Raw genomic sequence first — 25,130 nt, forward strand, 5'->3', positions numbered from 1 at the left:
AGACACAGAACTCAAAAAAAGCAACAAAATGGACTTTTAAGATCGTAAACCAGCGGACTGTTGTTATGCCTCCCGCCCACTGTGAAAATGGGGAACACCTCCCTCTCCTTTGCCAGGGAGAGAGAGAACTGGCAGGTTGTCAAACTTCGATGAAATGTAAAACTCGGGGTAACTTTGGTCTGTGTCTTTGCTATCGCTTAGCACATGCTTGGGCTCGGTGATTGTACAGATGCATATTTATTTTTGCTGGCGGGGGGAGGGAGGATCGTTGCTTGCTGCCACTTATGTGCGGGAGGGGGGAGCTGGGGGGATTTTGGGTTCTCACGTTTAACTGTTGTTCATTCTTTGGGCACTTCTCTGTTTTCATGGATGTTTTGCAAAGAAGAAGCATTTCAGGATGTATATTGTATGCATTTCTCTGACATTAAACTTGACCTTTGAACATTACATTTGCTTTTCTCACTCAGCGATTCAGGAACAGCTTCTTCCCCTCTGCCATCCGATTCCTTTCTTTTTCAATCTTTTTATTAATATCAACATGATAAGATTAGTACATAGATAATGGGATTACAAACTTACAAAATTAAAATGAACATAAAAGGAAACACAAGCAATAATTACAATATAGATAAGTCTTCCCAAATCATGACTGATACAAATGTCATATAAATGAAACAAAAAAAACTAAGTAAATCATGTTGGAAAAAAAACAGAAAAGAGAAAAAGAAAAAAAATATTAATACCCTAAGAAAAACTAAACAAACAAACTAACCACTAACTATTAAAGAAAAAAAAGAAAGAAAAAAATGGGCTGTTTATAGTATCTATAAAAAAAATTACAAAATCATCAGTGTCCCCAACTCCGACTCTCTCAACATATATATATAATCAAAACTGGAAAAACAAATAGGATTGGAACAGGGTCAAATTACATCTTGTGAAAATATTGAACAAATGGCCTCCAAATCTTTTCAAATTTAATAGAAGGGTCATATACGACACTTCTAATTTTCTCCAAATTTAGACATAACATAGTTTGAGAAAACTAATGAAATATGGTAGGGGGATTAATTTCTTTCCAATTCAACAAAATAGATCTTCTAGCCATTAACATAAGAAATGCAATCATTTGACAAGCAGAAGAAGATAAGTGGATTGACTCCATCATTGGTAAACCAAAGATTGCAGTAATAGGATGTGGTTGTAAATCAATGTTCAATACCCTGGAAATAATATCGAAAATGTCTTTCCAATATTTTTTTCAAAAGCAGACATGACCAAAACATATGAGTTAAAGAAGCTATCTCAGAATGACACCTGTCTCATATAGGATTTATATGGGAATAAAAACGAGCCAATTTATCCTTGGACATACGAGCCCTGTGCACTACTTTAAACTGTATCAATGAATGTTTAGCACATATAGAGAATAAATTAACTAATTGAAGAATTTTATCTCAATTCTCAATAGGGATAGTAAAGTTAAGTTCTCTTTCCCAATCATTTTTAATCTTATAAAAGGTCTCTGAATGTATTTTCATAATTATATTGTAAACATTTGATATTACACCTTTCTGAAAAGGATTTAGTTCTAACAATTTCTCCAAAATAACCGAAGAATCAAGATTTGGAAAGGTAGGAAGTACAGTGTTTAAGAAATTCCTAATCTGTAAATATCTAAAAAAATGAGATTTGGGCAAATTATATTTATTAGATAATTGTTCAAAAGACATAAAACAATTATCCAAAAATAAATCAGAAAATCGTAGTATTCCTTTAGTCTTCCAAGCTGAATAAGCTTGGTCCATAATAGAAAGATGAAAAAAGAAATTGGATACAATAGGAATAGTTAAAACAAATTGATTCAACCCAAAAAATTTCCAAAATTGAAACCATATACGTAAAGTGTGTTTGACTATTGGAACTATTTTAGGGACTTCTCTTCCCTTTGCTCTTTCTAAATTGCATAAACAAATCCGATTCCTGAATAGACATTGAAGCTTTGGACACTACCTCACATTTTTTAATATACAATATTTTTGCTTTTGCACAATTTTTAAAATCCATTCAATATACGTAATTAATTTACTTGTTTATTTCTTATTTTGATTTATTTTACTTATGATTATTATTATTATTTGTTCTTTCTCTACTAGGTTATGTATTGCATTGAACTGCTGCTGCTAAGTTAGCAAATTTCACATCACATGCCGGTGATAATAAACTTGATTCTGATTTTGAACAGCGACTGAGAACGGGGGAGAACAGACACTTGGGGATTACAGGCACTGACAAGTGACATTGAGAACAGGGGCAACATACACTGAGAACAGGAGAGATCAGATACTGAGAACAGACAATCAGAATGAGGTTGGACAGACACTGAGAATGGGGGAGAACAGACACTGAGAACAGTGGAAGGGATACTGAGAATGGGCAAGAACAGACTGGGAATGGTGGACACTGAGAGCAGGGAAAAACAGACTTTGAAAATGGGTTTAACAGACACTGAGACTGTGGGAGAACAGACACCGAGTACAAGCAATAGCAGGCACTGGCAAGTGACACTGAGAACAGGGGAGATTAAATAATGAGAACAATGGGACAAAGATGGAGAATGGGGGTAACAAACATAAAGGACAGCGAAAATGGTCATGAAAACAGAGAAAAGACTGAGAACAGGGGAGAAACTACACTGAATTTTTGGGAGAATAGCGAGTGAAAACGGTGGAGAACAGACATTGAGAATGGAACATAACAGACACTGAGATTGGTGGAGAATAGGGAGGAAAGACACTAAGGATGGGATAAAAGACACTGAGAATGGGACAGAATTGACACTGCAAACAGGAAGAACAGGTACTGAGAAAGGTGAAGAACGGACCTTGAGAACTGAGAGAAAAGACACTAAGAATGGGGGCAGAAAAGACATAGGAAAGAAACTGAGAGCATACACTGAGAACAGGGGATTACAGACACTGAGAAAGGGAGAATGGAGACTGAGAACTGGGATGACGAGCAATAGAGAATGGGGGTCGCAGACATTGAGGACAGGGGGATGACGGCCAGTGAGAACAGGTAGAACAGACACTGAAAAATTCGGAGAATAAACACTGGGAACAGTGGAGAATGTAAACTAAGAAAGGAAGAGAATGGACATTGAGACATGGCAAATAGACACTGAGAATGGTTGATAACAGACAGTGAGAATAGGAGAGGACAGACACAGAATGGAGAGAACTGACTATAAACAGACATTGATAATGGGGGAGGATATGTATTGAAAATGGTGGTGGAGAACAGACACTGAATGGGTGGGAACAAACACTGAAAACAGGAATAGGCACTGGCACTCAGAATGTGGAGAACAGACACTGAGAATAGACTGAGAATGGGAGTGAACAGACACTGAGAATGGGGATGACGGACACTGGGAATGGTGGACAACTGGCACTGAGAACCTGGGAGAACAGAGAATGGGAATGGGAGATAAAAGACACTGAACACAGGGGAGAAGTGGTACTGAGAAAGAGAAGAACAGACACTGAGAACGGGGGACAACAGATGGAAAGAGAGATACTGAGAACAAATAGTATAATACAGGGGAGAACAGATCCTCTGAAAATGGGGACGTCAGACACTGACAATGGGGACAACAGACACTGTCAACAAGGACAATAGACACAGAACCAGGGAGAACAGACACAAAGAACAGGGGAGGACAGACAGTGATAACGGTGGAGAGCAGACAGTGAGATCATGGGAGAACAGACATGGAAAATGGGGCAGAATAGTCACTGAGAGACAATCACCGGAATCCAAGAACAGAAACTCAGAAGGGGTGGGGGCAACAGTCACTGAGAATGCGGTGGAACAGACTGAGAATGGATACTGACAATGGGAGAGAATAGACACTGAGAATGGAGATGAACTGTTTACTGGGAAGAATAGACACTGAGATTGGGGGAAAACAGGCACAAAGAGACACTGAGAACACGGAAAAAGGGGGAGAAAAGTGTGATATGGAGAGAACAACCACTGAGAATGGGAGTATTAAACTGAGTACAGTGGGGAACAGACTTTGAGAACAGGGAAACATATACAGAACAGGGGAGAGCAGACACTGAAAATGAGGGAGAACAAGCACTGAGCCACTGAGAACAGACAGTGAGAAAGGGGGACAATAGCCACTAAGAATGGGGAAAAATGAACATTGTGACCTGAGAGAACAGACACTGAAAATGGGGAGATCATGCACAGAAAACCAGGAAAACATCACTGACAATGAGGAGAACAGACACAGAGAATAGAAACTGAGAACAAAAGAGAATAGAGTCTGAGAATGGGGGAGAACAGACACTGAGAATAGAGAGAATGGGAGAGAATAGAGATTGAGAATGGGGTGAACGGACACTGAGAATAGAGGGAATGGGAGAGAATAGAGATTGAGAATGGGGGTGAACGGACACTGAGAATGGAGAGAATGGGAGAGAATAGAAACTAAGAATGGGCTTCAGATTTACTCTAAACTTAGACAGGACATAATGGAGGTAAGCCAATAGAAAACAGTAGGTGGATTAGAGTCCTTCCATTTAAGCAAAATGGCTCTCCTAGCCAATAAAGTTGTAAAAGTGATCATCCATTGAGCGGAAACAGGAATATATCTTGCTTCTGGTGAAGTGATCCAAAAATTGCTGTAATTAAATTTGGTTGTAGGTCCAAATTCAAGATTTTTGATAAAGCTTTAAAGACATCTTTCCAAAAATTATCTATCTTGATACAAGAGCAAAACATATGAGTTGAAGTAGCCACCTCAACATTACATCTGTTGCAAATAGGATTCATTTTGGAAAAGATACGGGCTGATTTATCCTCTGACATATGTGCCCGACATACTACCTTGAACTATATCAAGGAATGACGGGCACAAATAGATGAAGTATTTACCAAATGGAAAATTTTATCCCATTGATTATCTGAAAATGACTCTCAAAATTCCAATTCCCATGCAGCTTTAATTTTATCATTAGATACCATTTGCAAATTCAATAACCATTTATAAATTATAGCTATCAGTCCTTTTTGAAATGGTTTAACCTGAACAAGAGTATCTATTATATTAGGTGAATAAGCCAAGGGAAAATTTGGAACTAAACTACATAAAAAATTCCTAATTTGTAAATACCTAAAAAATGTGCATTAGTTAAGTCATATTTGTCCACTGAGTGAAAGACATTAAACAATCCCCCATAGACAAGTCTAAAAAAATTTGATATATTTTTTAAATTTGAAGAAACCAGGTGACCTTTTATTCACTATTTTCATATGGTTTGAATTACTGCTCTTCCAGTTACTTTCTCAAAACTTTGGATTTGAAGAGAAAGTTTCTCTTTTTTCTTGCTTTTACTCTCAGTATGGGCTGCCCAGTCCTTCTTTTCCTCTTTTCCTTTTTGTTTTGTTTAGTGTTTTTTTTTATGTATATAAAAATAGTAAAAGTTTCTTGATCTTTTTTTTTCTTTTCATGGAATGATAAGAGGAGAATTGATTATCTTACTTTTTATTACATACTATTAAACTATTACTATGCATGATCTTGATAATGTTTATTTTACCTTTTATATAAATTGTCATAGATATTTGAGATAATTCTCCTTTTGTTTATATATATGTACTTTTTTAATTAATAAAAAGATTGATAAAGAAAGAAAGAAGAAACTAAGAATGGGGGAGAACAGGCACTGAGAATAGAGAGAATGGGAGAGAATAGCGGCTGAGAACAGGGAGAACAGACACTGGGAATAGAGAGAATGGGAGAGAATAGCGGCTGAGAATGGGGGAGAACGGACACTGGGAACCAAAGAGAACAGAGAATGAGAACAGGAGAGAAAAGACACAGAACACCAGGGAAAAGAGTCACTAAGACGGAGGAAAACAGGCATTGAATACAGGGGAGAATGGACATTGAGAACTGAGAGAACAGTCACTAATAACTTGGCAAAGGAGGAAAACAGACAGAATGAGGGAGGACAAACAATGAAAATGAGGGAGAACAAGCACTGAGACACTGAGAATGAGATAAACAGACACTGAGGTCAGGGAGACTAGACACTGAGAACAGAGGACAACAGACAGAAAGAAGAGACACTGAGAACAAACATTGAGAACGGGTGACAACAGACACTGACTAAGGGGAGAATAGACACCAAGGATGGGAAAAACAGACACTGAGAACGGGGAGAACAGACACTGAGAACAAGGAAAACAGACACTGAGAACATTAGAAAGAGCAGGGGAGAACAGACACTGGTCGACATCCTGTTGAGGAAACCAGCAAATTGATCTTGTTGGCACTGTAATCCAGCTATCTGTGGTCTGCATCCTACAAAACATCAGAGTCTCTCAGGCAACACAAACTACTGGAACTCAGCAAGTTAACAGTTGTCTTTAAAGGTCTTATTCCAAAACATTGACTTTCTGTACAGTTCCATTGATGTTGTTTGACTTGCTGAGTTCCTCCAGTATTTTGTGTGTGTTGCTCTGGATTTCCAGCATCTGCAGTATCTTTTGTGTTTAGAGTTTCTTGGGATCCTTCATCTGAATTCTGTTCCGATGAAGGGTCACATACCCAAAACATTTGCTGTTTCTCCTTCCCCAGATTCTGACTGGCATATAGTGTATACATCTTGATAATAAATTTTCTTTGAAGTTTCCAAAAGTGGGTAGACACAGCAGGTATGCTCAGAAATTCCCTTTCCCATTTCCCCCTCAATTTGTGGCAGCGCAACAGCAGGAAAAGTTTTTAAAGGACGAACAAACAGAACCATTAATCGACCAACAGAGTGTAGCAAGCAGCCCCAATTTCCTATCAACAACCTCACAGCAGGAGACACAAGACATCAGTGGCTTCAAAGTCAATTAACAGACTGGGCCACTGCTTCTGCTGTGGAAAATTTGCTCTGCTTATCTGGTAAATAATAACCAGCAACATAACCCAAACCAACGCATACAATGTGTGTCGTGATGGCACACACCTGCCCCTGACCAAAGTCTAAGCTCTACCAGGCGTTCATCTCTCTCTCTGATTAACGCTTTCAGCAATAGCTTAGGACAGAGGCAATGTTTTAGAAATAGACGTGACGTAAAATTCTGATGAATCTTGGCTGGATAGACTGAAAATTAATCTCAGGGTCATATTTGGTGATATATACAGAACAGTGCAATAGTTTTAGGCACATGGGTGTCACGGACCTTTGCACGGCACTGTAGTAATTTCATGTATTGCACTGCACTGCTGCCACAAAAAAAACTAAAGTTCATTACATATGTGAGTGATGACAAACCAGATTCTGATATGAATCCCTATTGTGGACTGACAGTGGGAAGGGGACAGGGAGAGGGGAGGGAGCAGGAAGCACAGACAGACATTCTGTAATGATCAATAAACCAATTGTTTGGAATCAGGTGACCTTGCCTGGTGCTTCAGGGCTGTGTGTGTCTGCACCCACGCCAGCTTCTGCCCCTGGCACTCCTCTGCCAACTGTCCCACACCCCTCCCGAGGCGCTCTACCCTCACCATTCACAATATCCTTTGCTCCCACCAGATTTACAAACTTATTCTGCTCCACATTGACAAACACTGTACTGTGTACAGGTCTTAGAGACCCTCGTTGTATATACGTGCCTCAGGCAGTTCTGTATGTACCTTGATAATAAATTTATTTTGAACTATGAGATTCCTTTATTGCAGTACTGTAGCCAAATTCCAAGCACTGGAGATATACTGCTGGTGTTGTGGCTAATGTTATACGTACAAAAAGACACAAACATAGAGCAAAGAACAACTCAGTACCTGCTATTTGATTGGCTGACCTTCTAAGACCTACTCCACTCTTAAAGAAAGGAGGAAGGCAGCAGAAAGGAAATTATAGATCAGTGAGCCTGACCTCAGTGGTTGGGAAGATGTTAAGAGTCAATTGTTAAAGATGAGGTTTTGAAGAACTTGGTGACACGTCAAAATCAGCATGATTTTCTTGAGGGAAGATCTTGTCTGATAAACTTGCTGGAATTCTTTGAAGAGATTACAAATAGGATAGATAAAGAGGATGCAGTGGATGTTGTATATTTGGACTTGCAGAAGGCCTTTGACAAGGTGCCACACATGAAGCTGCTTAACAAGTTAAGAGCCCATGTTATTGCAGGAAAGTTACTAACATGGTTAGAGCATTGGCTGATTGGTAGGAGGCAGCGAGTGGGAATAAAAGGATCCTTTTCTCATTAGCTACAGTGACTAGTGCAGTTCTGCAGGGGTTGATGTTGCGACCACTTCCTTTCATGCTATATATTAATGATTTAGATGATGCAATAGATGGCTTTGTTGCCAAGTTTACAGATGATACAAAGATTGGTGGAGAAGCAGCTCGTGTTGAGGAAACAAGTAGGCTGCAGAATAACTTATACATAGAAACATAGCACAATACAGGCCCTTCAGCCCACAAAGCTGTGCCGAACATGTCCTTATCTTAGAAATTACCTAGAGTTACCTATAGCCCTCTATTTTCCTGAGCTCCATGTACCTATCCAGGAGTCTCTTAAAGGACCCTATTGTATCTGCCTCCACCACCATCACCAGCAACCTATTCCACGCACTCACCACTCCCTGCGTAAGAAGTTTACCCCTGACAGCTCCTCTGTACCTACAAACTATGCCCTCTCATGCTAACCATTTCAACCCTGGGAAAAAGCCTCCGACTATCCACATGATCAATGCCTCTCATCATCTTATACGCCATCTACTAATTTCCTCGGAAAATTCTGTAAGATTGGTCAGACATGACCTATAATCAACAAAGCCAAGCTGACTATCCTTTATCAGTTCATGTCTATCCAAATACTTATATAACTGGTCCCTTAGAACACCTTCCAATAAATTTTTCACTACTGATGTCAGGGTCACCAGCCTATAATTTCCTGGTTTATTATTAGAGCCTTTCTTAAAGAGTGGAACAAGATCAGCTATCCTCCAACACGCACATAAAATACTGAAGGAGCTCAGCTGGCTAGGCAGCATCAATGGAAAGAAATAAAGAGATTTATCAGTACCGGAAAGGAAGAGAGGTGAGCGTAAAATGCTAAGAGGAGGGGAGAGGGAAGTACAAAATGGCAGGTGATCAGAGAGGGAGGGGTGAAGAAAAGAGCTGGGAAGTTGATTGGTGAAAGAGATAAAGGGCTGGAGAAAGGGGAATCTTATAGGAGAGAACGAAGACCATGGAAAAAAGGGAAGTGAGAGGAGCACCAGAGGGAGGTGATCGACAGGTAAGGAGATAAGATGAGAGAGGGAAAGGGGAATGGAGAATGGTGAAGGAGAGGAGGGGGTGGTTAGAGAAAGTTAGAAAAATTAATGTTCATGCCATCAGGTTGGAGACTTGACAGAAGTCAAGTCAAGTCAAGTCAAGTCACTTTTATTGTCATTTCAACCATAACTGCTGGTACAGTACATAGTAAAAATGAGACAACGTTTTTCAGGACCATGGTGTTACATGACACAGTACAAAAACTAGACTGAACTGCGTAAAAAATATAAGACGTTGCTCCTCCAACGTGAGCATGGCCTCATTGTGGCAGCAGAGGAGGCTGTAGGCTGAAATATTGAAATGGGAATGGGAAGTAGAATTGAAAAGGGTAGCTATTGTCTATTGTCTATTATCTCACTTCTAGTGGCCTTCGGAGCAAAGGTGCTTGACAAAGCAGCCTTCCAATCTAGGTCAGGTCTCACTGACACATGGGAGGCCAGACCGGGAGCACCAGATACAGTAGATGGCCCCAGCAGACTCACAGGTGGAGTGTTGCCTCACCTGGAAGAACTGCTTGTGGTTCTGAATGGCAGTGAGGGAGGAGGTGTACTGGCAGAGTTTGACAGATTCTTGATTAATCAGGGCATGAAGGGATATGGGGAGAAGGCAGGAGATCGAGGCTGAGAGGAAAATTGCAAGGCCATGACGAAATGGAGGAGCAGACTCAATGGGATAAAGGGCCTAATTCTGTTCCAATACTTTATGGTCTTATAGAAATGGAAGCGATGCGGTTGAGGGCAGCATTGATGGTGAAGGAAGAAAAGCCCCTTTCTTTGAAGATGGAGAGCATTTCAGTAGTTCTGGAATGAAAAGCCTCATCCTGACAGCAGATGTGGTGGAGAGGAAGGAACTGAGGGATGGGGATTTTAGTTTTACAAGTGACAGGGTGGGAAGAGGTATAGTCTAGGTAGCTGTAAGAGTTAATAGGTTTATAAAAGATAACAGGAGAAAGACTGTCTCCAGAGATGGAGACAGAGAGATCGAGAAAGGGAAGAGAGAGACCATGTAAATTTGAGGGCAGGGTGAAGTTGGAGGTAAAGTTGATGAAATTGACAAGCTCAGTATAGGAGTGGGAAGCAACATCAACTTAGCGTAGAAAGAATTGGGGAGCAATGCCAGTGTAGACTTGGGACATGGACTGCTCCTCATAACTGATGAAATGGCAGGCATAGCTGAGACCCATGTGAATGCCTAGAGCTACACCTATGGTTTGAAGAAAGTGGGAGGAGCAGAGGGAGAAATTATTGAGGGTGAGAACGAGTTCCACCAGACGAAGGAGAGTGCCCACTGAGCTCCTCCAGCATTTTGTGTGTGTTGCTTGGGATTTCCAGCAGCTTCAGATTTTGTCATGTTTGTTAACTGTCCTCCAATCCTCACTTTTTATCACACCTACTGTACATTGAAACATACAGTGAAATATGTTTCTGAAATGTTCTCCCACTGAGAGTTCTGACACCTGACATGGTTCAGTGCTGAGCACCAAATCCAATATAGATTCTCCTCTAGTCAGCTTGTCTAATTATTGTGTCAGGATTTCCTCCTGGACACACAAATTTCACCCATCTAAACCTTTTGCATGAAGGAATATTAAGGAAGTTGACCTGACTAATTAAGAACCTGTCTACCTCTGCTTTAACTATACCTAAGAACTTGGCCTCTGTAGCCATCTGTGGCAATGGTCACCATCCTTGTGGTGACCAAAACTGTACTTTGCAATTCAGCTGGGTTTAATAGAGTTGCACCTGTAAACTCCCATTGTGAACACTGTCAGCACTTTTGGACCAATTATTTGAGAAAGAATGTGGAGAGGGTTCAGAGAAGGTTCACAAATATGATTCCAGGAATGAAAGAGTTAATGTATGAGGAGTGTTTGGGCCAGTGCTACCGAAGTTTAGAAGAATAAGAGGTGAAACTCATTGAAACCTATGAAATATTGAAAGCACTAGATAGAGTGGACGTGGAGAAGATGTTTCCCATTGTGGGGGAGTCTAGGACCAGAGGACAAAGCCTCAGTACAGAGCAATGGCCATTTAGAACAGAGATGGGGAGAAATTTCTTTAGCCAGAGGGTGGTGAATCTATGGAAGTTATTGCTATACATGGCTGTGGAGGCCAAATCATTTGGTATATTTAAAGTGGAGGTTGACAGGGTCTCAATTAAGGGTTTCAATGGTGGAGTGGACTCGACAGCTGCTCCTGTATCTTAGCAGCACTCCATGAGACCCTAAGGCCATAAGACATAGGACCAGAAGTAGGCCATTCAGCCCATCGAGTCTGGTGTGCCATTCAATCATGGGTTGATCCAATTCTTCCAGTCATCCCTACTCCCCTGCCTTCTTCCCATACCCTTTGATGCCCTGGCTATTTAAGAACCTATCTATCTCTGCCTTAAATGCAACCAATGTCTTGGTCTCCACAGCTGCTTGTGGGAACAAATTCCACAGATTTACCACCCTCTGACTAAAGTAATTTCAATGCATTTCTGTTCTAAATGGATGTCCTTCAATCCTGAAGTCGTGCCCTCTTGTCCTGGACTCCCCTACCATGGGAAATAACTTTGCCATATCTAATCTATTCAGGCCTTTTAGCATTCGGAATGTTTCTATGAGATCTCCCATCATTCTCCTGAACTCCAGGAAATACAGCCCAAGAGCTGTCAGACATGTTCCTCATACAGTAAGTCTTTCACTCCTGGAATTATTCTCGTGAATCCTCTCTGAACCCTCTCCAACGTCAGTATATCCTTTCTAAAATAAGGAGCCCAAAACTGCACACAATACTCCAAGTGTGGTCTCACAAGTGCCTTATAGAGACTCAACATCACACCCCTGCTCTTATATTCTATTCCTCTAAAAATGAATGCCAACATTGCATTTGCCTTCTTCACCACTGACTCAACCTGGAGGTTAACCTTTATGGTATCCAGCACAACAGCTCCCAAATCTTCAGCTGAGAAGATTAACGGGGTCTCTCTTCCCGCCATTACGGACATTTACACTACACGCTGCATCCACAAAGCAAACAGCATTATGAAGAACCCCATACACCCCTCATACAAACTGTTCTCCCTCCTTCTGTCTCGGAAAAGGCACCAAAGCATTTGGGCTCTCACAACCAGACTATGTAACAGTTTCTTCCCTCAAGCTATCAGACTGCTCAATACCCAGAGCCTGGACTGACACCAACTTACTGCCCTATTGGCCTGTTTATTATTTATTGTAATGCCTGCACTGTTTTGTGCACTTTATGCAGTCCTGGATAGATCTGTAGTCTAGTGTAGTTTTTTTTCTGTGTTGTTTTTTACGTAGTTCAGTCTAGTTTTTGTACTGTGTCATAAACACCATGGTCCTGAAAAATGTTGTCTCATTTTTACTATGTACTGTACCAACAGTTATGGTTGAAATGACAATAAAAGTGACTTGTCTTGACTTGACTTGAAGTCCCATTGCATCTCTGCATTTTGAATTCTCTCCCCTTCTAAATAATAGTCTGCCTGTTTATTTCTTGCACCAAAGTGCATGACCATACTCTTTCCATCTTATGGTCTCCCAGCTGTTACATTCTATTCCCAGTCTAATAAAGACAGCTATGCTATTTGTGAGGATGCTGTGTTGGCACCATAATGTGTGGCAACTCTTGCTGGCTGACCCCAGCACATCCTCGGGTTGTGCTAGTTGTTAACACGAATGTCATATTTCACTCTACAGTAGGTGTGGTAAATGAATCTGAGTCTGCTTCTCAGCCACATAGATGACCGCCAAATAGTTCAAAAAAACAACAAAATATTGTCTATGCACAAAATCCAGAATTAGCACAGAAACAGCAAGCATTATTTTCTGAATTTTATCAATGTCTGGATGTTTGGCCTAATCCCATACATATCCTTGAGAACTTCACATTGAAGTCTGTTTCTCAACAAAAACAAGATATTGCCCTCACGCTGCCTCAACGCCACTTGCCATTACGCAGGCTGTTTAAAGGCGCTGAGTGTTATGCACTGTTTCTTCCATGGTAATCTCTTACAGTGCATTTTCAGATGACCGGGAGATGCTTGTCAAACCAACACTTTTGTTTTGACCATGCAGCTACATAAAACCACAGCACACAAGCAAGAGGAATGTGCCAGCACCTACCATATAGGAAGGGAAAATGAGAACTCGCTTGTGTTTTCCACACGGCCACTGTGGGTCATCCACCAGGTTGGGATTGTATTCTGCAAACTCTGTCACTTCAGTACCTGTGAGGAAACACCAGTGTTAATCTGTCCATCTGGATAGCCTCCACCTTGATAGCATGAATATTGATTTCTTCAACTTCCAGTCCCCATCCCGCTTTTCCCTCTCTCTCCGTATCTCCATGCCTGCTTGTCACCTCCCTCTGGTGCTCCTCCTCATCGTTTCTGTCTTCATGGCCTTCTGTCCTCTCCAGCCCTGTATCTCTCTCACCATTCAACTTTTCAGCTCTTCATCCATACCCCTCGCAGTTTCACCGATCACCTTGTGTTCCTTTCTCCCCTCCCCCACCTTTTAAATCTACTCCTCATCTTTTTTTCTCCAGTCCTGCCGAAGGGTCTCATCTCAAAACATTGACTGTACACTTTTCCATTGATAATTCCCAGTGGAGACGAGTGAACAAGGATATTTCCCAGTGGGGATGTGTGAACAGGGGTATTTCCCAGTGGGGACGTGTGAAGAGGGATATTTCCCAGTAGAGACGAGTGAACAGGGATATTTCCTAGTGGATAGGAGTGAACAGGGATATTTCCCAGTGGGGACAGGTGAACGGGGGTATTTCCCAGTGGGGACAGGTGAACGGGGTATTTCCCAGTGGAGAGGAGTGAACAGTCCTGAAATAGTGTCCCAGCCCGAAATGCCAACTGATGAGATTGGGTGTAGATGAGATTTACAAGGATGTTGCCTGGATTGGGGAGCATGCCTTATGAGAGCGTCGGAGGATGAGAGGTGACCTGATAGAGGTGTATAAGACGATGAGAGGCACTGATCGTGTGGATAGTCAGAGGCTTTCTCCCAGGGCTGAAATTGTTGCCACAAGAGGACACAGGTTTAAGGTGCTGGGGAGTAGGTTCAGAGGAGATGTCAGGGGTAAGTATTTTACTCAGAGAGTGGTGCCTGTGTGGAATGGGCTGCTGGCAACAGTGGTGGAGGTGAATACAATAGGGTCTTTTAAGAATCTTTTGGATAGGAACATGGAGCTTAGAAAAATAAAGGGCAATGGGTAACTCTAGTAATTTCTAAGGAAGGGACATGCTCGGCATGGGCCGAAGGGTCTGTGTTGTACTGTAGGTTTTCTAGTTTCTATAATTGTTCCAACGGGTTGGGATTATTTCAGACTGACACAGTGGATAATTGTTCTGATAGGATGGGGTTATTACGGACTGACACAGTGGATAATTATTCCGATGGGATGGGGTTATTACAGATTGACACAGTGGGTTGATTTAATAGAATATTTATTGCAGAACAGTACAGTGGAAAATTGCTCCAATGGGATTGTTATTACACAGTGGCACGATGCATACAATCCGCCCTCCTTATCCGTGGATTCCGTATGCGCGGATTCAACCAACCACAGATCGGGAAAACCCGGAAGTTCTTTCTCCAGCACTCATTGCTTGAGCATGTACAGACTATTTTTTCTTGTCATTATTCCATAAGCAATACAGTCTAACAACTATTTACATAGCATTTACATTGTATTAGGTATTATAAGTAATCTAGAAATGACTTTAAAGTACAGGCAGTCCCCAGGTTATGAATGAGTTCTGATCCTGAGTCCGTCTTTAAGTTGGATTTGAAGTCGGAACCGGTACATCCGGTATTATTTAGCGTCAGTTAGTCAAACATTTTTCTTAGTATATTGTACATATTTTAACTTTCTATGCATATAAAACACTTAAGTATTTAACACTTATGTATTTCAATAATTTAAACACTGCGTTGCTTAGTAATAACTGTTGCTTTCATCGGGGCAGGGCCTTTCACATGCTCCATTAAAATTGTTCCGATCGTTGACCAACTGTAGCCTAACGCTTTTCTAATGACCGATGGCGTTTCAACTCTTTCTGATCGCTTTTTTCCACCTTTGTTTCAATCGCGGTCATGATTATTTTCGTTAACAGAAACACTGCAGATTCAGAGCTGCGACACCAGGTCCTAATGTCCACCACACGGAGACATGTAAAATAAAGTCCGGGGTTACGCTGGGTCCTAAAGACCACTGCACCCATACATTAAGGGACTTGAGCATCTGCGAATTTTGGTATCCGTGGGGGGTCCCGGAACCAATCCCCCACAGATAAAGAGGGCGGACTGTAATTGTTTCAAAGAGATTTGTATTGTTCCCAATGGATAATTCTTCTGATGGGATTGAGTTATTAGAGACTGGCATGATGGGTAATTGTTCTCTTGAGATGGGATTGTTACAAACTGGCACAGTGGATAATTATTCCGCTACAATGGGGTAGGTATAAAACAGTGGCACAGTGGATAATTATTCCGCTACAATGGGGTGGGTATAAAACAGTGGCACAGTGGATCATTATTCCGCTACAATGGGGTGGGTATAAAACAGTGGCACGGTGGATAATTGCTCCATAACATCATAAGGTGCAGGAGCAGAATTAGGCCATTTGGCCCATCAAGTCTACCCCAGCATTTCATCATGACTGATCCATTTTTCTTCTCAGCCCCAGTCTCCTGCCTTCTCACCATATCATTTTATTAGAACATAGAAATCTACAGCACATTACAGGTCCTTCAGCCCTCAATGTTGTGCCGACCATGTAACCTACTCTAGAAATCTCCCTACCGCCCGCTCTAGCACCATTGCTGGCAGTGCATTCCATGCATCCATCACTCTCTGTGTGAAAAACTTAACCCTGACATCCCCTCGGTACCACTTCCAAGCTCCTTAAAACTATGCCCTCTCGTGTTAGCCAAGGATCAATGCCTCTCATCATCTTATACACCTCTATCAGGTCACCTCTCATCCTCCACTGCTCCAAAAAAAAGAGGCCAAGTTCCCTCAACCTATTCTCATCAGGCACACTCTCCGGTCCAGTTAATCTCCTTGTAAATCTCCTCTGCACTCTTACTGTCGTATCCACATCCTTCCTGTAGTGTGGTGACCAGAACTGGGCACAGTACTCCATTTGGAGTCTGTACAAGTTGGGGATTGCTTGACAAATCAAGCGTCTATCAATCTCTGCCTCAGATGTACATAAAGTCTTGGCCTCCACAGCTGCCTGAGGCAACAAATTCACCTTAAGACCTTTGAGTTTGCCTGGCACTTTTTTCTTTGTAATAGCAATGACACTCACTCCTTCTCCCTGACATTCACAGACTTCTGGCACACTGCTAGTGTCTTCCACAGTGAAGAATGATGCAAAGTACTAATTAAGTTCATCTGCACAACACACACAAAATGCTGGAGGAACTCAGCAGGCCAGGCAACATCTGTGGAAAAGAGTACAGTCCATGTTTTCAGCTGAGACCCTTCAGCAGGACTGGAGAAAAAAACATGAGGAGCAGATTTAAAAGGTGAGGGTCCATACTTTTGTCCTCCATTACTACCTCACAGGCATCACTTTCCAGTGGTCCAATATGAACTCTCATCTCCCTTTTACTCTTAATATAATTGTAAAAACTTTTCAAACTCTGCTTTATATTATTGCCTACTTTGCCCTCAGATTTCGTCTTCTCTCTTTTTATAGCTTTATTCGTTGCCTAAAATGAATGCAACAAGGAAATAAGGCGAAGGCCAGCAATGGTACGCACAAGCACTACCAAACTCTGGAACACCTGGAAAGATAGATCTGTGAGCACTGACACCTCCTCAAGAGTCTCGTCTGGCCAGTAACCCTATATGGCTGTGAAACATGGACCCTAAAGCAGCTGATGAAAAGAAGTTGACAGCATTTGAGATGAGGACATACAGACGGATCCTCAGGGTATCATACATTGAAAGGAGATCCAACAATTTCATCCGAGAAAAGACTGGCATGAAACCAATACTTCTGGAAACTGTTGTCCAAAGGAAACTTTGTTATTTTGGACACATCTTGAGAACCGATGACACACGAGAACCCACTGCGCTTAAAGGTAGAGTAGAAGGAGCCGCTCCCGAGGCAGACAGAGGACAACCTGGATTGACAACATCAAGCCTCACTGCCAAAGATGCAAGAGGTCTGACTGCCAACAGATCGCAGTGGAAGAAAGTGGTCGCTGAGGCTCTGGCAGAGTATGGCACTTGATGATGATGATGAGTTGCCTTTGGTTGGATTTTAAAAGCTTCCCAATCAGCAATATCCCACTCACTTTTGCTACCGTATGTGGCCTTTCCTTGGCTTTTATTCAGTCCTCAACTTCCTTCGTCAGCCACAATTGCCCACCTCTGTCCTTTGGGAACTTCGTCCTCTGTGGGATACATCTATCCTGCAACTTGTGAACTATTCCCAGAGACTTCAGCCATCTCTGCTCTGTCGTCATTCCCACCAGCATCCTCCTCCAATCCACCTGGGCAAGCTCCTCCCTCATGCCTCTGGAATTCCCTTTATTCCATTGTGACTCTGATACATCTGATTTGTGCTTCTCCCTCTCAAACTGCAGTATGAATTCAATCATATTATAGAACATAGAAAGTTCTAAGATCTGGGTTAGTACACAACACCAATCCAAGATAGCCTTTCCCAGAGTAGACTCAAGCACAAGCTGCTCTAAAATCCATCTTGTAGGCATTCAAGAAATTCCTTTCCTTGCGATCCGACAACAATCTGATTTTGCCAATCCCCTTACATATTGAACTCACCCATTACAATTATGTCATTACCCAACAAACAGAATTACAGATAATGGAATTTGTGGCTTTGTGGCAAAGTTCATGAATGATACTAAGGTAGCTGGAGAGGTAGGTAGTGCTGAGGAAGCAATGTGATTCCAGCAGGACTTAGACAAATAGGAAGAATGGACAAAAATGTGGCTGATGGAATACAGTGTTGGGGAATATATGATAATGCATTTTGGTAAAAAGGAACAATAATGCTGACTATTGTATAAATGGGAAGAAGGTTCAAACATCAGAGGGATTTAGGAGTCCTAGGCCAAGTCATTGGGTGCACTTAAAGCAGAGATAGATAGTTTCTTGATTAGCCAGGACATCAAAAGGTATGGGGAGAAGGCAGGGGACTGGGGATGACTGGAAGAATTGGATCAGCCATGATTGAATGGCCAAGCATTCTCAATGGGCCAAATGGCCTACTACTGCTCCTATACCTTATGGTCTTATAGTCCTTGTCCAAACTCCCAGCAGGTTAATTTACAGGTTGAGTCTGAGCTAAAGAAGCCAAATGCAATGTTGGCATTTATTTCAAGGGGAAAAGAATATAAAAGCAAGGAGAAAATGCTGAGGCTTTGTAAGACACTGTTCAGGCTACACTTGGAGTATTGTCAACAGTTTTGGGCCTCATATCTTCGAAAGGATGTGTTGTCATTGCAGAGAGTCAAGAGGAAGTTCACGATGATGATTCTGGGAATGAAGTGGTTAAACTATGAGGAGCATTTGGCAGCTTTGGGCCTGTACTCACTGGAATTTAGAAGAATATGGGGGGGCGGTGGAATCTCATTGAAACCTACTGAATGTATGTTGAAGAACCAAGATAGGGTGGATGGGGAAAGGATATTTCCTCTGGTGGGGGTATCCATAACTAGACAGCACAGCCTCAAAACTGAGAGGGGCAATCCTTTAGAACAGGGGTAAGGAAGAATTTTTATAGCCAGGCAAAGTTAATCTCTGGAATGCTCAGACACAAACTACGGTGGAGGCCAAGTCCATAAGGCAGAATCTGATCTTTTCTTGATCGGTTAGGCCATCAAAGGATATGGCAAGAAAGCAGTTGTATGGGTTTGAGTGAGATCCAGGATCGGCCACGATGGAATGGTGAAGCAGACTCGATGGGTTGAATGGCCTAATTCTGCTTCTATGTCTTATGGTCTTATTACATTCCTTTCCAGCTCCCTTTGCAATTACAACCCCACATCTTGGCTATTACTTGGAGGCCTACATATGACTCCCATTATGTTCTTCACCCTTGCAGTTTCTTAACTCTACCTACAAAGATTCAACATTCTCTGACCCTATGTCATCTCTTTCAAACGAAGTAATTCCATCTCTTACCAACAGAAGAACCACACCACACCTAGGCCTTTCTGCCTGTCCTTTTGATACAAAATATATCCTTTGATGTTAAGCTCCCATCTGTGGCCTTCTTTCAGCCACAACTCAGTGATGCCCACAATGTCACACCGACCAATCTCTAATTGACCCACAAGTGCCTTTAAAAAAAAAGCACCTTCAGTCCTTCATTCTTCGCCCTTCTGAATTTTGCCTCTGGTAAAATTTAACTCTTTGCTCTGTCTGCATTTGTACCCAATCATTGGCTTGTCCTTCCTTACATTCATGTTACACCCATCGTCTACTTGTAAACCTGCTGGCTCATCCTCAGCTCTATCATACTGGTTTCTATCCCCCTGCAATATTAGTTTAAACTATTCCCAACAGCTCTAGTAAATCTGCCTGCAAGCCTTCCCAGGATCTAGACCTGGACCTCATTACCTCAACATACCACCATGTTGTTATGGTTTCCTGTCGTCCAGCTGTAACTTACATGGCAATGTCAAGTATGAATTGGAACTTTATGTGGACTCTGTGTGCAGGTCTCTCGAACTCTGCAATAGGAAAGTCCAACATACAGTAAGCTTAAACTTCATGTATGATCATCTTACACCCATTACATACCTGTTTCGATGCTTCCCTGGGAACTGCTGGCCCTCCCGAGAGGAGTGTTACGATGGCTAGTGTTGCGAAACTGGGATAAAGATGCCGTGGAATCTATCGTGTTCCTCCGTCCACCAAGCACGTTAGTTGGATAAAGAAACTGTGTGTAGGAAACAGTCTGGGAAGGAAATGATTAAAAATGTTATCAGTGAAAACGTATCCTGAAACACCTCTTGTCCCTGATCCCCAACAGAGCCGACATTCCAGGAGACCGACAATAACCTGATCCTGATAGAGCTGAGGTTGTACAAGACTGACAATAACCCCCATGTCTCTGATCCCGATAGAGTTAACGTTGAAGAGAGACAATAACCTCCTTGTCCCTGATCCCCAATAAAGCTGAAGTCATACAAAGGGGACAGCCACCCTCTTGACCCTGATCCCGAAAGATCCAAGATTGTACAAGGAGTACAGTAACCTCCTTGTACCTGATCCTGATAGAGCTGATGTCGTATAAACAGGACAAGAACTTCCATGTCCCTGATCCATCCCGATAGAGCTGAGGTTGTACGGGGGGGGGGGGGGGGGGGGGAGGGGTCAATATCCACCTTCTCCCTGATCCCAATAGAGTCGAGGTACGTTGGAAAATAACCCCCTTGTCTCTAATCCCCATAGAGCTGAGGTTGTACAAGTTGGGCAATAACCCCCTAGTCTGTGATCCTGATAGAGTCAAGGTTGGACAAGGTGGGGGGGGGGGTGCAATATCCACCTTGTCTCTGATCCCAATAGAGTTGAGGTTGTACTAGGGGGGAACAATATCTGCATTGTCCCTGATCCTGATAGAGCCAAGGGTGTACAAGGGAGATAATATTCCTGTTTCTGATCCCATTAGAGCCGTGGTTGTACAAGACAGACAATAACCTCTTGTCCCTGAGCCCGATAGAGCTGAGGTTGTACAAGGGAGACAATAATCTCTGTTTCTGATTCCTAATAGAGAAATTGGGATTATTGACCTTGTAACAGAGAAAGTTGGGATATGGAGGGGTTGGTTTCAAAGAAGTGAATCGTGTGTATTTCTGGAACATAAGGAGAAAGGGCATCCACTGGAAGGGAGATGTTGAAGGACATAAAGACATCTGTTCTCATACTTCCCCTTCGCTGATGATTTGTCTTCAAGCTGAATCCTTAAATCTATTTCTCTTTCCATAGATGCTGCCTGACCCAATGAGTATTTTCCATATTTTCTGCCTGTATTTATTATTTCCAGCATCTATAGTTATTTGGTTTGTGTTAGAAATAAACCTTTTGTAATAAAATCTGTTTAAATGAAAGTTCAATGTCAATTTATTATTGAAGTGAATATATGTTGCCACTTACAACCTTGAGATTCATTTTCTTGTGGGCATACTCAATAAATCAATAATAGAATAATAACCATAATAGAATCAATGAAAGACTCGAACAACTTGGGTGTTCAACCAGTGTGTAAAAGACAACAAACTGTGCAAATTCAAAAAGTAGTAGTAATAGTAATAATAAGCAATAAATATCAAGAACCTGAGATGAAGAGTCCTTGAAAGTGAATCAATAGGAACACCAGTGATGGGGCAATTGAAGTTGAGTAAGGTTATCCCCATTGGTTCAAGAGCCTGATTGGAGGGGTAATAGTTGCTCCTGAACCTGGTGGTGTGAGTCCTGAGGCTCCTGTACCTTTTTCCTGATGGCAACAGTGAGAAGAGAGCATGACGTGGATGTTGGGGGTCCCTGATGGTGGATCCTGCCTTCCAGGACAACATTTTGTGTAGATGTGCTCAATGGTGGGGAGGGCTCTCCCCATGATGGACTGGGCCACATCCACTACTTTCTGTAGGATTTTCTGTTCAAAGGCATTGGTGTTTCCATGCCAAACTGTGATGCAGCTAGTCAATATACTCTCCACCACACAACTCCAGAAGTTTGTCAGAGTTTTAGATGTCAAATCTTCGCAAACTGCTCAGGAAGTAGAGGCACTTCCATGTTTTCTTTATAATTGCCCTTACGTTCTGGTGCAAGGACAGGTGCTTTAAAATGATAACACCAAGGAATTTAAAGTGTCCGACCTTCTCTACCTCTGATCTCCCAATGAGGACTGGCTCATGGAAATCTTGTTCCCTTCTCCTGAAGTCTACAATCAGTTCCTTGGTCTTGTTGACATTGAGAAATAGTCTGTAGTTCTGCCACCACTCAGCCAGATTTTCAATCTCCCTTCTATCTGCTGGTCATGACCTATGATTCAACCTACGACAGTGGTGTTGTCAGGAAATTTGAATATGGCATTGGAGTTGTGCTTAATCTCACGGTCATTGGTGTAAAGCCAGATGAGCAGGGGGCTAAGCACACAGCCCTGTGGTGCACCTGTGCTAATGGAGAGCACGGAGGAGATGTTGTTGCCAATCCAAACTGATTGGGATCTGCAAGTGAGGAAATTTAGAATCCATTTACATAAGGAGGTATTGAGACCAAGGTCTTGAAGCTTATTCGAGCAACACACACAAAATGCTGGAGGAACTCAGCAGGCCAGGCAGCATCTATGGAAAAAAGTACAGTTGAGGTTTTGGGTCAAAACCCTTCAGCGGAACTGGAGAAAAAAAGCAGAGCAGCAGATTTGAAAGGTGGCAGAAGGGGAGAGTGAAACAGACGACAGGTGAATCTTGGAGGAGGAGGAGGAGGGATGAAGCAAAGAGATAGGGACTTGATTGGTCAAAGAGACAGAAGGCTATGGAAGAATGAAGATGGGGCGGGGGAGGAGCACCACAGAGAAGCATTGGGCGGGCAAGGAGATAATATGAGAGAGGGACAAGGGGATGGGAAATGGTGGTGGGGGAGGGGTGGAGGCATTACTGGAAGGTTGAGAAATTAATGTTTTAATTTCTGTTGAACCTAATGTTCATACCATCAGGTTGGAGGCTACCCATACAGAATAGAAGGTGTTGTTTCTCCAACCTGAATGTGGTCTCATCATGACTGTAGAAGAGGCCTTGGATTTTTTTTTCTTTTTTTTTAAATCTTTTTATTAATCTTTAAACAAACATAAAAAGAAAAGCAGCAAATACAGAGAGCTTGAGAGTACATAATTAATAAGGCTAGGATGCAAATACAAACAGTTAATAATCCAAATACGTATAATAACCTCCCAAACTCATGGTGTATTACAAAAAATGGAAAAAAAACCCAAAAGAAAAAAAAAGAGCTAACTTAACTGACAGGGGCTATTGTATCATGTCAAGTATACACAGTAGTGTCAATAACTCCGCACCTCCATCCAAATAACTAAAGGTGTTAAGAGAAAGGTTCGGGAAAGGTCAGTTTAACTCATGAAAATGTTGAATAAAACGTCTCCAGGTTTCTTCAAATTTGACCCAAGGGTCAAAAATGACACTTCTAATTTTTTTCTAAACTCAAACAAGAAATAGTTTGGGAAAACTATTGAAATGTAGTTGGGGGATTAATTTCTTTCCAGTTCAGTAGAATAGATCTTCTTTAGTGTGGCAAATGCAATCATATGCCGAGCTGAGGGGGATAAACAACTGTTATCCACCATTGGTAAGCCAAAACTTGCAGTATTAGGATGAGGTTGCAAGTTAATACTCAAAACTGTTGAAATGATACCAAAAATATCTTTCCAGTATTTTTGCAAGGGCATGACCAAAACATGTGAGTCAATGAGGCTACTTCCGAATGGCATCTGTCACAGATTGGATTAACATGAGAATAAAATTGAGCAAGTTTGTCCTTGGCCCTATGAGCCCTATGTACAACCTTGAATTGTATTAGGGCATGTTTGGCACAAATAGAAGAGCAGTTAACTAACTGTAAGATTTTCTCCCATTGCTCAATAGGTAAGGGACATTGAAGTTCTTTTCCCCATTCATTCTTAATTTTATCTGACATCCCTGGTTGTATTTTCATGATCATATTATAAATGATGACTACTAAACCCTTCTGATAGGGATTTAAACCTAGAATTTTTTCCGTAATATCAATTGGGCATGAATTCGGAAAGGACTGTAGCATATTATTCAAAAAATTTCTAATTTGTAAGTATCTAAAAAAATGGGCACTGGACAAATTATATTTATTGGACAGCTGTTCAAAGGACATAAAACAAATATCTGAAAATAAATCATGAAAACATGTTATACCCCTCGTTTTCCATAGCACAAAGGCTTGATCCATAAGAGAGGACTGAAAAAGAAAGTTAGATATAATAGGGCTTGATAAGATGAACTTATTAAAGCAAAAAAATATACGGAATTGAAACCATATTCGTAATGTATATTTAACCATAGGGTTAGTCATTTGTTTATTCAGTTTAGAGAGGACAAAGATGCTAAGATAGAGAACAATGAAAAACCTTGTACAGATTTACCCATTGTCAACTTTGTATTGCCACCAAGTCCTGTGTCCAAAATATTAAATATCAGATGTTAACTGCCAGTAGTAAAATCTTAGGTTTGGCAAAGCCAAACCACCTTCCTTCTTAGGTTTCTGTACATATTTTTTACTTAATCTAGGATTTTTATTCTGCCATTCGTATGAGGATATTTTGGAGTCAATAATATCAAAGAAAGATTTAGGAATAAAAATTGGTAATGCTTGAAGTAAGTATAAAAAATTAGGTAAAACTATCATCTTAATAGAATTGATTTGACCAACCAATGACAAAGACAATGGGGTCCATCTGGTAATGAGTTGCTTAATCTGGTCAATTAAAGGTAAAAAGTTAACTTTAAATAAATCCTTATGTTTCTTGGTAATTTTAATACCCAAATAAGTAAAGTTATCTGTAACTACTTTATATGGTAGATGTTTATAAATTGGAACTTGTGTATTTCATGGGAACAATTCACTCTTACTAAAATTCAGTTTATAGCCAGAAAAACTACTAATCTGAGCAAGCAAAGATAAAATAACAGGAACAGATCTCTCAGGATCAGAGATATATAGTAAC

At 41.4% G+C, this 25,130-nt stretch overlaps 1 protein-coding gene across 3 annotated transcripts in view; it reads right to left on the reverse strand.

Annotated features, from left to right (window-relative positions):
- Nucleotides 1–25,130, reverse strand: part of cables1 (Cdk5 and Abl enzyme substrate 1) — a 205,404-nt gene that overhangs the window by 14,212 nt on the left and 166,062 nt on the right. For all 3 annotated transcript variants that reach the window (XM_059985261.1, XM_059985267.1, XM_059985273.1), the window contains 2 exons: nt 20,162–20,318; nt 13,483–13,586 (listed from right to left, as the gene is read on the reverse strand). In XM_059985261.1, the coding sequence (XP_059841244.1) occupies nt 13,483–13,586; nt 20,162–20,318 (261 nt within the window). The remainder of the gene's footprint in view (nt 1–13,482; nt 13,587–20,161; nt 20,319–25,130) is intronic.

This window comes from Hypanus sabinus, chromosome 1 (assembly GCF_030144855.1).
Source record: "Hypanus sabinus isolate sHypSab1 chromosome 1, sHypSab1.hap1, whole genome shotgun sequence".
In the NCBI taxonomy this organism is placed as follows: Eukaryota; Metazoa; Chordata; class Chondrichthyes; order Myliobatiformes; family Dasyatidae; genus Hypanus; species Hypanus sabinus.